Raw genomic sequence first — 15,609 nt, 5'->3', positions numbered from 1 at the left:
ATAAAAGATAAGTTCTAAAATAGCTAAAAGTAAAATTCATAAGTATCAGTACTTTTACAGTAGACAAAATTGGTCAGATGATAAAAATTAATCAGGATGACTGATCTTACCCTAAGTGAAAGTAAACAACCATGCTTCTGAATCTGCTTCACAGATGATCCACCAACAAAAGCCACAGGGAGGAAATCTAACGTATCTGAAGGAATTTGTTCTACTGGGATTTTCAGATGTTCCTCACCTCCAGTGGTTTCTATTTGGACTGTTGGTTGTCATTTATTGCTTCATCTTATTGGGCAATGGCACCATTGTAATAATCACAAGGGTGGACTCTGCTCTTCAGACCCCCATGTATTTTTTTCTTGGCAATTTTTCCTTTTTAGAGATATGTTATGTGTCAGTTACTCTGCCCAGAATGGTCTTCAACCTTGCCACTCAGAGAAGAACCATCTCTTTCACGGCCTGTGCTACACAAATGTGCTGCACTCTTATCCTGGGGGCCACAGAGTGTTTCCTGCTGGCTGTCATGGCCTATGATCGGTATGTGGCCATCTGTAACCCTCTGCACTATCCTCTAGTCATGAACCAAAGGGTGTGTTCTCAGCTGGTGATTGGCTCCTGGATCAGTGGAATTCCAGTACAGATAGGGCAGACATCGCAGATTTTTTCTCTTCCCTTTTGTCATTCCAACCAAATCAACCACTTCTTCTGTGACATCCCCCCAGTACTTCACCTGGCCTGTGGGGACATCATTGTGAATGAAATGATGGTTTTTCTAGGTGCTGTGATATTTGTGTTGGTTCCATTCTTGTTAATAGTCTTTTCCTACAGTAAAATCATTTCTACAGTCCTGAAGTTGCCATCAGTCACAAGTCAGGCCAAAGCCTTCTCTACATGTTCATCTCATCTTGCAGTTGTGATGTTATTTTTTGGATCTGCTATGATTACATATTTTAGATCTAATATTAGTCATTCAGGTCAAACTGACAAAGTGCTTTCTCTTTTCTATACTGTTGTGACTCCCATGTTTAATCCCATGGTATACAGTCTAAGAAACAAGGATGTCACAATAGCATTGAGAAAATTCTTGTGCAAACAATTTACTAAAACATAATATGACTTATATTGGAAATATGGATTTGAATTTGTCTGTAATTAATTTGCAGAGATGTCTGTCTTTAACAATCAATGTATCTTAATGTCTACACTAAGTGATCCCTACGAAATAAATTATCTTTGTAGTGTTGAGAGAAACTTATCTCTTCAAGTATGTCTTGATATATATTACCAAACTAAATACACATCATATTTACATCTATATTTCTTGTGAACTCATTCCAAAAGAACATTTGAGACAATCAATGTAAGTGGATTTATTGTACCACCTCTTCTTATGTAATAACTACTTTAAATCTTGTCTACCTCATTTATACATAGACACAATGGTTTTACAACTATGTATTAAAGTTAGTTTTGACTGTGTATAAAGACTGTGACTGCCATGGCTGATGACATGCATATTATTGTTGGAAGTCACATGATTACAGAAGAGTTCATACCATTTCAATTTGTCCTTGGACTTCTATACAAGTGATGAGGACACCAGTTCCCTTAAACACACACACATACACACACACACACACACACACACACACACGCACACACACACACAAAATAATACTTCTTAAGAAACAGTTCCATAACATGCCGAGGAGAAGGTACTTTCTTCTGTGTTTGGATGAAATGTTCTGTCTACTTTGTTTGCTATGTCATTTGGTTCTAGCATTTCCCAGTTTATGTTTTGACTGGGTGATCTGTCTCTTGGCAAGAGTGGAGTACTGAAGATACTCACTCTCACTGTGTATAGGGCATTATGTGATTTTAATTATAACACTGTCCCTTTTATGAACTTGGGTGATCTAGTGTTTGTTGCCTAGATATTTTGAGTTGAGTTACATTCTTTGTGGATTTTTCTTTTGAGAACATAATTTATACTATATCTGATCAGTTTTAGTTTGACGTCTATGTCCTCAGCTATTAATGTGGCTACAACAATTTGTATTTTGTGACATTGTTACTTAAGGTTTAAATACAAGTAAATAGAAAATGTGTTCATTGAGAATGTAGAAGTCAGTACTAACTTTATTTATTCTTTAAAAATATTCTTTAAAAATATTCTTTATTTCTGAAATTAAATATATTTACATTGTCTTCCCCCTTTATTCCCTCCAAACATTGCTAGGTTTTTCTATTATTCATATTCATCCCCTCAATTACTCTACTGTTGTCACACACACAATCTACATGCACAGCATATACATATATGTATGTACAATTTGTTCAGTTAATATATTTACATGTATGATTTCAGAGTTGATCAGTTGGTATTGGAAAAAACGTGTACACTCTGCATTGGAAGAGACAATTGCTCATGCTCTCAGAATTCCTTAGTTAACTCTAGTTTTTGTCTATGTTGGAGGCCCCATGATTTTTTTCCTTCTCTGTTACTTTATCTAGTGGTGTTGTACTTGTTTAGACAACCATATTTATAAACCTCCATGAGTGTAGCTTCTCTGATACTTTTAGGTGATTTTTCCAGTGATACTTCTATCTTCATATTATACCTGATTTTTAATATTCCTTTTTTTTCTTTTTATTTAAATTAGAAATAAGCTTGCTTTACATGTCAATCCCAGTTGCCTCTCCCTCACCTCCTGCCCTGCCCCCAACCAACTCCCTATCCCATTCCCTTTCTGCTCCCCAGGGAGGGTGAGGAATTCCATGGGGATCTTCAAAGTCCATCAAATTAGCTGAGCCTAGGACCAGGCTGACAGGTATCGCTCTATGTGGAATGGGCTCGCAAAGTCCATTAATGTACTAGGAAAAAAAATACTGATCCACTACTACAAGTCCCATAGATTGCCTAATTATAATTATTTTAATTAAAACATCCATGAAATAAACAACCTCTCTTGCTACTTCAGGCAGAATGGAATAAAAGAGAAACTGAGGAATCCCTGTATTCTCAATGTCTCAGATACACGTACAAAAAAGGGTGGTGTCCGATTTTTACCAAGAATAACATTCAAATTGTTTTTTCAATTAAATCAGAAACAAGCTTGTCGAACATGTCAACCCCAGCTCCCTCTACCTCATCTCCTCCCATGTACCCCACCGACCCCCATCCATTCCCCCCTCTGCATTGCAGGGAGGTGAAGTCTTCCATGGGGGATCTTCAAAGTCTGTCATATCATTTGGGACAGGGCCTAGATTCCCTTGTCTGTATTAGCTGAGAGAGTATCCCTCTATATGGAATGGGCTCCAAAGTCCATTAGTACAGCAGGGGCAAACACTGATCCACTACCAGAGGCCCCATAGATTGCCCAGGCTTCCTAACTGACACCCATGTTCAGGGGGTATGGATCAGTCCCATGCTGGTTTCCCAGCTGGGGTCCATGAGTGCCCCTGTGTTCAGGTCACCTGCTTCTGTGGGTTTCTCCAGCCTGTTCTTGACCCCTTTGTTACTCACTCCTCCCTCTCTGCAACTGGATTCCAGGAGTTCGGCTCAGTGTTTAACTGTGTGTGTCTGCTTCTGCTTCCTTCAGCTACTGGATGCAGGCTCTAGGATGGCATGTAAGGTAGTCATCAATCTCATTATAGGGGAAAGGCATTTAAGTTAGACTCTCCACTATTGCTTAGATTGTTAGTTGCAGTCATCCTTGTAGGTCTCTGGGCATTTTCCTAGTGCCAGATATCTCTTTAAACCTATATTGGCTCCCTCTTTTGTGGTATCTCTTATCTTGCTCTCCTATATTCTTATCCCGACTCAATCTTCCTTCTCCCTCATGTCCTCCTCTCCCCTCTTCTTCTCCCCTACTTTTCTCCTAACTCCCTTTCTCCTCCCCCATGCTTCCAATTACCTCAGGAGATCTTTTCCCTTTCCCTTTCTCCAGCGGACCATGTAAGTCTCTCTTAGGGTACTCCTTGTTTTCTAGCTTCTCTGGTGGTGTGGATTGTAGGCTCCTAATCCTTTGCTCCATGTCTAAAATCCATATATGAGTGAGTATATACTATATTTGTCCTTTTGTGACTGGGTTACTTCACTCAGAATGGTTTCTTCTAGTTCCATCCATTTGCCTGCAGATTTCAACAATCCATTTTTTCCCCTCTGAGTAATACTTGTAAATATACCACATTTTCTCCATCCATTCTTCAGTTGTGGGGCATCTAGGTTGCTTCAGGTTCTGGCTATTGCAAATAATGCTGCTAGGAACATGGTTGAACAGATGTCCTTGTATGAATGTGCTTCTTTTGGGTATACGCCTAAGAGTGGAATTGCTGGATCTTGAGGTAGACTGATTCCCATTTTCTTGAGGAGTCACCACACTGATTTCCAACGTGTCTGAACAAGTTTGCACTTCCACCAGCAATGAAGTAGTGTTCCCCTTTCTCCACATCCTCTCCAGCACAAACTGTCATTGGTGATTTTGAATTTAGCCATTCTGAGAGGAGCAGGATTGTATCTTGGAATTGTTTTGATTTGCATTTCCCAGATGGCTAACAATGTTCAGCACTGTCTTAAGTGTATTTCAGCCATTTTAGATTCCTCTTACGAGGTTGAAAAAGTCCAATGAAGTCCAATACCAATAGAGAGATGGCTGTACACTATAGTCAGTGACACCAAGAAAAGGATTTGGAATTTTATTCTGATTCTGAAAGATGGTAAATTCATGAGTTGTCCTTATCAGAATGAAGACCATGAAGGTATATAACTTTATAAATTACTTTCACAATCTTGTCTACCTTACTGCAAATGGGTTCTCTCTAAATGTCATTAAGATTATATATTTTAAAGTTATTATTTTAAAAGAATGATCGAGTTTGTAGGTTTTCAGAATCAATGTAGTTTAATAGGTTTATACAATGTTACAAAATAGTGAGAATTAGTCTTTATTACTAGATAATTAGCATGGCTATAAGAAGTGTATATTTATTTGTTATCTAATATTTACTAATTGTTATTTATCATCCCTTCTTTGTCATTTCAGTGTCCTAATATTAATATTACACATTAATATAACACTGAACATTGCAAAGAAATTTCTGTCATATGAAGATCCACTTCATCTACTCCAATTAACTCATAAACAATAATATTAAACTCATCAACTCATTAAAATTTTTATGGATACTAGCTTTATTGCATGCTATTTTTATATTTATTATTCATTATTATTTTAATAAAATAATAATAAATAATAATAATAATAATAATAATAATAATTTGGGGAAGTTTATTGTCAGAAGTTGGAGAGATGGATCATCATTTAAGAGTTCTTGCTGCTCTTCTTCAAGATAATGGGTACTTTATTCAGACACCCACATGAATTTGCTTAACACCACTTGCAACTCCAGCTCCAGATGTTCATGTAGCCTCTTCTGGCCTCTGTGGCACACATGCATACACTTATACATGTAAATAAAAAATTAAACTTTTAAAAAATAAAGATGTTTATCATCATGCAATTGTTTGAAAGTAAATTATAATAAAACCATTTAGTATTCCATACATATTAATGTCTACAGTTAAATAAAGTATTACTCAAAATTGTTATTAAATGGAATACCTCAAACTTCATGTTGAATATTCATGATCCTAAAGTACTTATTTTTATTTCTCTTATCTAAAATATTAGGCCTGCTTTAATATTATAAGATCTGGTGGAATATTCTAGTATTCTGCCCTGCTAAAATTTGACACATTAATGTGTATTTTTAAGGGGCATCTAGGGAGTCTAGAGAAATTATTATTTGTATTACTTTATTTTCTACCTGAAGAGTCCTTGTTGGGAAGCATAAGTAGGAAGTAAATGGATCTTTGGGTTGGGACACACGAATACAGTTACTGATTAATAACTGAGCAGTCTTAGTTTTGTACATGGAGTAAAAATAGAAATGACACTTTCTATTCTCACTTTCACTGCTGTCATTTTGTATCAGCGTTTTTGGTGAATGGTCAGCCCAGATAATTCTGCATAACACTCAATTCACACACCCAAGGAAGAAAAATGAGACTTTCTGTTCCTTCTCTTCTTCCTATCGTTGTTAGAACAACTATAGAATGTGATGAATGAGAATTTAGAACCGGAGACATGCTGAAGATTTCAGTCATGGGCAAAGATGGCATAACCTCTCGTGCATCATCATTTACCATCATCTACATGACTACACTATAAATCTAGAATTTTGTCAGTATTTCTTAATATAATACGTAAAATGTGTGTGCAGTGATGTTCACTGATGGTTGATACTAATGTCAGGACTGGGAGGCAGAAGCATGTAGATAATCAAAATCCTCAGAGCTGATAGATCTACGTAGGTAGCTGTAGTTCATCTAGACTACAAACAGGACTCAGCATCCCAGCAAACGAATATTATATAGTTACCAAGTTCTAATGTTTTCATTCTGTTTTTTGAAGTGAAAATATACTTTCAACTCATTTTCTGTTTCATTTACTTATTTTCTTAGAACAAAATCTTACTATGAAGTTCTAAGTGGCTTCAAACTCACCATTGTTCTGCCACTGCTTCCCAAATTCTGGGGTTGCACTTGGGCACCCCATTCCTGGCACTCATAATCACAAAATAGAAAAACATAATATTTAGACTATAAAAGTGGTTTCCTCTAGTGTATCTTCTTTATTGTTTTGTGTTGTGTTGTTTTGCTTTGTTTAGCTCTTTGATTCACAGTGAAACATATTTCTTTCAATTAGACAGTGACTTGGGAAGGACTTTATTCCCAGAGCAGGCACTGCATCCTACTTAAACAGCACAGTGCAAAATGTGTGTTAAATGGTGATTAACATCTTTTAAATAAATTTATGCCTAAGCAAAGAAATATAAACTTATTTAACATTATGTAACTTATGCCAATTTTTAAAGGTAAGGATCATGTTTTACATAATTCTATTTTTGATAATTATCCAATTTATATCTCCAATGCTTCTTTGCTTTATCTTAGGATGATATTACTAAGTCAGATGAAAGTAAAATATGAAATCTTTTTAATATGAAATGTAATGTATCACAAAATATTATCAAAGTCACTAAAGATATTATTGTCTTATGCGGTATCATGAATTAATTAAAACTGATTTTTCTTTTTAGTAACCTTTAGAGTAATGATTTTCTATTACACATTATTTAAATTATTCTACAAATTAAGAACTAGAGTTCCTGGATGGAGAGATGGCTCTGTTGATAAGACACTGGCTGCCCTTCCAGAGAATGCATCTTCAATTCCCAGAACCCACACGGCTTCTCACACCTGTCTGTAACTCAATCCCAGGGAATCTGACATCCTCACACCAATGCACACAAAATAAATGAAGCAAATTTTTTAAAACTAACAAAAAACAAACCAGAGATCCTAATTCATAAAAATCTAGCTATATAAATAATCAAAATATTTAATTATCATTTAAATGTACCTGTGCCCTACACTTACCAAATAGCTCATGTTTTTTAAATAATTGACATCTGTTATAAAATACTCTAAAATTGTTAGGGCTACGTTGCCAAATTTTCCATTTGTTTTGATGTGTTTGTTTTCTATACAGACATTTCTAATTCACATATTCAATTATACTTTTAGTCCCTGCCTTTGAATTTATTTAATATATTATCTCAGCTTTGTATGCATTATGCTTATTGGGATAATATACGATTTGGTATTACAATATAGACAGTCAAAAAATTCATGTGTCACAGGGTATGTGATTTAAATAAAATGAGGCATCTTTAGTCAAAGCAAAAATGACTATATTTCCTATATGGCAAACAATTTTACACTTTTATTTTTTATTATTTCATTATGAATACTATATCATTTCCACATATTCCTCTTTAAGCTCTATCATAGTTAACATTAATTGATTAAAAGTTTTCCATCAGAAAAATAGGAGACCAAATGCATGATTTGTACATATTTTGTGGATTGAGAAGCTGGAAATGATGTTGTAGCACAGAGACAGACCAATTTTCTATCATGTACCAGGCCAGGGATTCATCTGGCAAATACTAAAATAATCAACAAAGAAATGGTAGGTATGTTTAGATGTTTTGATAGATATGTGAATTTCCTATCTCTTTAGCTTATAGTTTAAAATAGAAAGTTAAATCAAGGTTAATGACAAATGACTTTTTCATTTAAAAATCATTTATTTATAAGTTATTTGCAAATTTCACATATGGATACAAAATGCATTGATGATGTTCTCTTTCAAATGAAATATTGATACTTCCTGATTAAAGCAGAAATGATTTCTGTAGAAATAGAGAAGTCAAAAACATCTGCTAATGTTATATTAGCATTAGTATTTTAAAAGCATGTTCCTATTAAGAAACATACATTTTCATTGAAATTGTTTGAAATGCCACAGACATATTATAATATATAAATACCCTACATACCATGCCTACCTGCCCCAATCAAGCACAGTGAAACCAAAGCAGAATGTACACTTAAAATTACACATTTCTTATAATGTGACAATCACACTTTTTAATGGCAATATCTGTCAAGCAGATGCAACTCACATGATACATCTTGGTCTTCAAGAAAATAATCTGGCTGTAGGGTTTTGTCAATGTCTATGTATATAGTACTAGACTATGTTAAATCAGGTAGGAAACATGTAAAATGCATTATGTAGTGATTATGTCATGCAACGAAGAAGAAAGGAAGTTCATGGACTAATTTTATGTTCTTGAAATGACAGTTTGGCTCTGAAACATTTACCAAAAGTAGTTGAGAATTTTTATTTAAGTTAAAGTAAGTTCATATTTTATATTAAAATTTTATCTAGAAAATTACTATTTTAAAAGGAGCATCATCAGCAAATATGTTTCATGTATTAGTGCTGATGGAAAAGAAAAAAATTGGTTAACATTCCTACTGTTGTCACAAAATCCTTAGGAAGTTCAAGTTAAGCACAAACCCATACACCCTTCAACTTTTCTTATGTTTTGGGGAACTAAAATTTTGAACACCAGCCTAATATAATAATCTCAAAACAAAATGGATAGCCAAACTCCTCTTTGCAATGTCTTTGCTAATTCATCCTTAACTGAATATCACGGACCATGAAAATTTGTTGCAACAGTAAAGAGAATAAGATGGTCAAGTTTTTCTGACACAGTGGATGATCATTGTAAATCCCACATACTAAACTGTGGCCACATATAGTAAGGGAAAATGTATCTCCTACTGAAAGAATTAAGTGGATATGTAATTTGGTAGAAAGATATATACAAGGTACAAAAAGGGTAGAATCAGGGGAGTATATGATAATTTTTGCATTAAGGGATGTGTTAGGTTGTTATTTATGAATTTTATAAATGTTGAGAAGTTTTATAACTGTGGTTTTTGAAAAATGAGAAATAATATGGTAAAAGACTATATTTAGAAGCTATAGTTCTAAAGATAAATATAGTCTAGGAAAATCAATGAGAACATGTTAGCATTCTTAAGCTAAAAACCCCCAAAAATGCATGCAATGTAAGAATGGAACAGTGAGCTAGCTGTATAAGTACAATCATGGTGAATATGAAAGGCTTAGAGCATCATGAAGTGAGCTTTGATGAATGAAGTTTTGCAAAAAAAAAAAAAACACAAAAAAACAAAAAAACAAAAAATGGTATTTCAGAATAGAGAGATAGAGAGGTATACTTCCTTGAAGATGTGTGCAGGTGGGAAAAAGTGGGACATCTTCTGATTCTTAAGCATCCTAAGATAGAAAGTCATTAACATTCTTTATTTCATACTAAGTTCTTAGAAACTTGAAAGTATATATAAACATTATGACATTGGATTTCACAGTCTAATTACTGAAAATAAATACCTCTCTTTAATTGTTTTAAATGTCATATAATATTTGGTGGACAGTTAGGGAATAATTGTACTAAAACAGTCTATATATGTTGGTGTGCATAATAATCCAATATGAGCACAATCGATAACAGTATAAACAAAAAAAAATGCTGAAAATTTTCTCTCCGTATCCTGATGGCAAGAAATATTTGTCTTTAATATTTGAAAAAAATATGTAAGATGTGTATGTGTATCTTTCAATATTTTAGAAAATTAGAAAGATTGCAGTGTGTTATTTGTAGCTTATATGCTGCATAAGAAAACCAAATGGAGTAACATGACTTGCACTTCTGAATGAATCATATACAAGCATGAATCTCACAGAGAAGATGGCACAGGACAATGCCTCCACAGTGACACAGTTCATTCTTCTGGGATTCTCTGACCTTCCCAAACTCCAGGGGTTTCTGTTTGGTATGTTTTCCATAGTCTATTTAATTATCCTAATTGGAAATAGCTTCATAATTGTGATAACCAGGCTTGATCCTGCACTACAGAAACCCATGTATTTTTTCCTGGCAAACTTTTCTTCTCTGGAAATCTGTTATGTATCAGTCACTCTTCCTAGGATTCTGTTCAACATTGGTACTCAGAATAGAAGAATATCCAAGTTGGCTTGTGCCACTCAAACATGCTTTTTCCTTATGTTGGGAGCCACTGAATGTTTCCTTCTGGCTGTGATGTCCTATGACCGCTATGTGGCTATCTGCAACCCTCTGCAATATCCCATGGTCATGAACCCAATAAAGTGCACTCAGCTGGCAGCAGGCTCCTGGCTTGGTGGCATCCCAGTCCAGATAGGACAAACCTGCCAGATATTCTCTCTGCATTTCTGCAATTCTAACCAAATCAACCATTTCTTCTGTGACTTACCTCCCATTCTCAAGCTGGCCTGTGGTGACACCTTTATTAATGAGATGTCTGTCTACTTAGTGGCTATCCTGTTTGCTGCAGTTCCTTTTATGTTGATACTTGCTTCTTATAGTAAAATCATTGCCACCATTCTGAGGTTGCCAACAGCCACAGGACGAGCAAAAGCCTTTTCCACTTGTTCTTCCCATTTACTTGTGGTGTTTTTGTTTTTTGGATCAGCCACTATTACTTACTTAAGGCCAAAGTCCACACATTCACCAGGAACTGACAAACTGCTCTCTCTGTTCTACACCATTGTGACCCCAATGTTCAACCCCCTGATATACAGTCTTAGGAACAAGGATGTGATTGCTGCACTGAGAAAATTGTTACTCAAAAAATAACAGAATGGGTGTCTGCACTGTTGTCCAAAGTACTTTATCTAAATCCATGTGACACAAGGATTATTATTTGGGTGCCACAGAGTGCTACTTCCCATGTACTTCTACATTGCTTCTGTATCATTAATTGCTAATCTTAGTGATTGTTGTCTATTTTGTGCATCCAGCAAGTAGTTGTTTACATAGGGTAGATTTGTTAGATGTTTCCTTCATTGTTTTTTGAATGCTACCTAGTCAGTCACTTCTGTGATGTTCCCTCTCTCCCTGATTCACCTGAGTTGTATGAATATCTTTTTGAATGAGATGGTGGTCTTCCTTGGTGTATTTTTTTGGATTGGCATGATAATGTTAGCTATTTTATTTTATATTTTATTAGTTCAAATTAGGAACAAGCTTGCCTCACATGTCATTCCCTTCTCCCTCCCCTCCCCCACAACCCTCCACCAGTCTCCCATCCTCACTCTCCTCCACTCCCCATGGAAGGTAGGGCCCTCCATGAGGGCTCCCCAAATTCCACAACATCATAGGGGCCAGGCCTAGGCCCTCCCCCAGCTGTCCAGGCCTAAAGATCATCCCTTCATGTGGGATGGGCTCTCAAAGTCTCCTCCCACACCAGGGAAAAATACTGATCCACTACCAGGAGCTCCATATAGTGCTGAGGCCTCCTCGTTGACATCCATATTCAGGGATCTGGATCAGTCCCGTGCTGGCCTCCCAGACAGCAGTCTGAGGTGCATGTGCTCCCCCTTGTTCAGGCCAGCGGTTTCTGTGGGTTTCACCAGCCTGATCCTGACCCCTTTGATATCCGTTCCTTCCTCTCTGCAACTGGGTACCAGAGTTCAGTTCAATGTATAGCTGTGGATGCCTGCCTCTGCTTCCAACAGCCACTGGATGAGGACTCTAGGATCATATATAAAGTAGTCATCAGTCTCATTTTAGGGGAGGCCTCTCCACCCTTGCCTAGATTGTCAGTTGGTGTCATCCTTGTAGATCTCTGGAAATGTCCAGAGTGTCAGATCTCTCCTCGGACCTACATGACTCCCTCTGTTATGGTATGTCTCATCGAGTTCTCCTCTATTCTTCCCCCGACTCAACCTTTCTTCTTTTCCATTTCCTCCTCTCCCCTACTCTTCTCCTCCTCTCATTCTGCCAGCTCCCTCTCCCCTATCCAGTGCTGTAATTTTTTTTGAAATTTTAAAAATATTATTTTTAAATAATATTTTTTAAATATTATTTAAATATTAAAAAATAATAATATTTTTAAAAAGTAATATTATTTAAATATTTAAATGTTTAAATATTTAAAAATATTACTTTTAAATAAAAAAGGTGGCACACACCTTTAATCCCAGCAATCAGGAGGCAGAAGCAGGTGGATCTCTGTGAGTTCAATGTTAGCCTGGTCTACAAGAGTTAGTTCCAAGACAGGCTCCAAAGCTACACAGAGAAACCCTGTCTCAAAAAAACCAAAAGAAAAATGCTACATTTATTTATTTATTCATTTATTTTCCATTTATTTTAAACATAATTTTATAGTTCTCCTTATCACACCTCCTCCTGCCTCCCTTGCTTCCTCCCACCTGCCTTGATGCCCCCCACCCACCCCCAGTCCAATAGCCCTCACAGGTAGGAGCTCCCATGAGGAATCAAGATAGTCTGGCACAATAGGTTGGCAGGGCCAGGGCCCCCTCTCCCATGCATTAAGGCTGAGCTGAACATGGAATCGAAATATAGGGAATGGGTTCCAACAGGCTAGCTCCTGTACCAAGCTTGTATCCTGCTCAGTGGCCAGGGTCCCCTCAAATAATCCAAGCTTCACAAAAGTCTCCCACATACAGAGTATCTAGTTAGGTCCCCTGGAATCTCCACAGTTGTAGGTCTAGATTCCATGAGTTTCCACAAGCTTGGTTTATCTATTTCTGTAGATAACTCCATCATGATCTTGACCTAGTTTGCTCATATATTCCATATTTTCTTCATGTTTCAATTTCTGTTAATAATCTTCTACTAATGTAAAAGCATGCCTGCAGTCTAAAAATTGTCACTGGCTGTATGTTGGCTCTAAACCTGCTGCATCTGTTCATTGAATCTTGTTGATGTGGTATTTATAATGTAACTTTGATATTTATCCTCAAGAGAAAAATGATATAATAATGACAGCAAGGAAGTTATAATGTAAAGAACTAAAGTTTATCATGGCACATTTGAAGATATGGTTTTATATTTGTTGTTTGTATGTGTGTGTGTAAAATTTCCAGATGTATTCTCATATAAGTTTGTAACTTTTGTCTTGTTTTTACAATGGTAATTATTTCCAAATAAAAGTTTATTTGTTAGTATTGAAGGATAGTTCTGTATTACTACCAAATAACCAGTATTAACTTTCAAAACGTACAGTGTTTATAAAAGAAAGCTATTTATCAGGCTTACTAGTCCAGTGGTTTAGTGTCCATGATGTAAAAGCAATGGCTACAGGAAGATTTAATGATTCTAATATCAAACCACAAGCATCAGGCAGAATACACACTGGGAATGACTTCAATCTTTGAGCAGAGATGCTGTTACATTATCACAAATTACATAATTTTTTTTTTACAAAATAGTGTGAAATCAAGGTGGGTTTAAAAACATAATATAGGTATATTCCCCTTTTGTCAACTTGCCACAGACTAGTTTCAGTCATTTCACATATTGGGACCTGATTATTGCATTGCCTCCAACATGGGGGGCCCTGGATTTGTCTTTGGGGCATTTTCTTGATTTCTTATTAATTTAGGATAATCCACTCTGCTGTTATTAGTGCTATTTAGCCAGATGAACATGGGCTTTACATAAATAGATGAACAAATCAGAGGTAAATCAGTTAACAGGACTTCCTCATTCGAAGTCCTGCTTAAGTCCCTACTCTAACTTTCTTCCTTGATGAACTATTAGATGAAGTATCAGCAAAATATAACCTTTTTCTCCAACAGGTTGCTTTGCATCGTGGTCTTTATCACATCTACAAAAAGCAAATGCATATAGGAAGACAGTGGGCATTGGATGAGAGATATGCACAAAATCATGCATGTACTCATCTACCTAATTTGGCTTAATAATGTCTCTCCAAAGAGCTCATTTTCAATACAAGTCCAAAGTTTCCTTGTTAGCTGTTTTTGTAGTGTTAGGATTCTTAGCAAGAAACTCACACATATTATGAAGTTTATTCTAATTAGTTGCATGCATAATGGCTTAAAATTATCATTGGGGTTTCATTATGGTGACTGTATGTATTAGTGTAATGCAAAAAACATACAGCAAATGTTGGCTTATATGTGAAAATTTCTGTATGGTAAATGATGCTATTATATAAAATAAATGTTTTCTAATAAAAATTCTATGAGATAAAATCAAAGAAAATCAATATTAATTTTTTTTTGGTTTCTCAAGACTGGGTTTCTCTGTATGGCCTTGGAACCTAACCTGGAACTTACTGTGTAGACCAGGCTGGTCTCGAACTCATAGAGATCTGCCTACCTCTGCCTCTTGAGTGCAGGATTAAAGTCATGCACCACCAATGCCCTTGGCTAGTAGTTTTACAATGAATATTGACAAATTGTTTACTTAAAAATTTCCTGTTGAGATATAAAATATATTAAGTTAGTGAAGAAAACTGAACTTCATATAAAAGCATTTTTTGTTTATTTGTTTTTAATTTGTCTAAATGGGATCATATTTTTTGGGGGGGGAGCTTCACATTTTATGCTTGTAATATCTAATGTTATTAGGCCAATGTTGCCTTTTGACTTTATAGAATGATTTTGGTATAAACATTTTTAGTGATTTTTCATGTAACTTTATTTAAATGTCCTTAGATATTTGAGGTCCCTACTTTAAACCTATAATACAGGAAGATACTTAATCCATGCTTGTGATGTTCATGTCTACAGATCTAATGATTGTTATATGGTTTAACAACCATAATTGACAAATTTATTTAATAACCCTCTACTAATATTGGGTATTGTAAATTTTCATAACTATTAGGAGTTTTTTTATGTCTACAGCCAATTGGTTGGTACTACTTATTTTTCCTTTCTCTTAACCTAACAAACTGCCGATTATTGTTTATTTTGGCATGTCTTTACTTTTTCCTGTCCCTTTCCAAATAAGATTATAGAGCATCTGCTCAGTCCATTGCATTTCTAAAATGGAATTTTGTATTCTTATGACTTCTCTATTATTAGAAGGTAGATATTATAATGCTCTAGAGAGGAAAGTAAAGGTCAGAGTGATTTGTTTCATGATCCACTGGATAACATATAGATTCATTTACAAATGCCTCCTTAATATCGACCCCAGATGCTCTTTGGGAGGACAGTACAGGACTAATCCAGCCCCCTGATCATGGATGCCAATGGGGAGGCCCCTGCACTCCTGGGAGCCTCT

The 15,609-nt window shown here is 35.7% G+C and overlaps 2 protein-coding genes across 2 annotated transcripts; both read left to right on the top strand.

Moving 5' to 3' along the window:
- Positions 1-154: 154 nt before the first annotated feature.
- LOC100754416 (olfactory receptor 10AG1-like) lies at positions 155-1,111 on the top strand. The gene has a single exon (XM_027420930.1). It carries the CDS (start codon positions 155-157, stop codon positions 1,109-1,111), a length of 957 nt encoding a protein of 318 aa, XP_027276731.1.
- A 9,128-nt stretch (positions 1,112-10,239) lies between these two features.
- LOC100764665 (olfactory receptor 10AG1-like) lies at positions 10,240-11,184 on the top strand. Its single transcript, XM_027421160.1, has one exon. It carries the CDS (start codon positions 10,240-10,242, stop codon positions 11,182-11,184), a length of 945 nt encoding a protein of 314 aa, XP_027276961.1.
- The last annotated feature ends 4,425 nt before the right edge of the window (positions 11,185-15,609 follow it).

The sequence above is a fragment of the Cricetulus griseus genome, chromosome 6 (genome assembly GCF_003668045.3).
Source record: "Cricetulus griseus strain 17A/GY chromosome 6, alternate assembly CriGri-PICRH-1.0, whole genome shotgun sequence".
Classification (NCBI taxonomy): Eukaryota; Metazoa; Chordata; class Mammalia; order Rodentia; family Cricetidae; genus Cricetulus; species Cricetulus griseus.
This window is presented reverse-complemented; position numbering and strand designations above follow the sequence as displayed.

Coding starts and splice junctions, on each gene's coding strand:
- LOC100754416 (XM_027420930.1), top strand. CDS start 155: ATGATCCACCAACAAAAGCCACAGGGAGGAAATCTAACGTATCTGAAG.
- LOC100764665 (XM_027421160.1), top strand. CDS start 10,240: ATGAATCTCACAGAGAAGATGGCACAGGACAATGCCTCCACAGTGACA.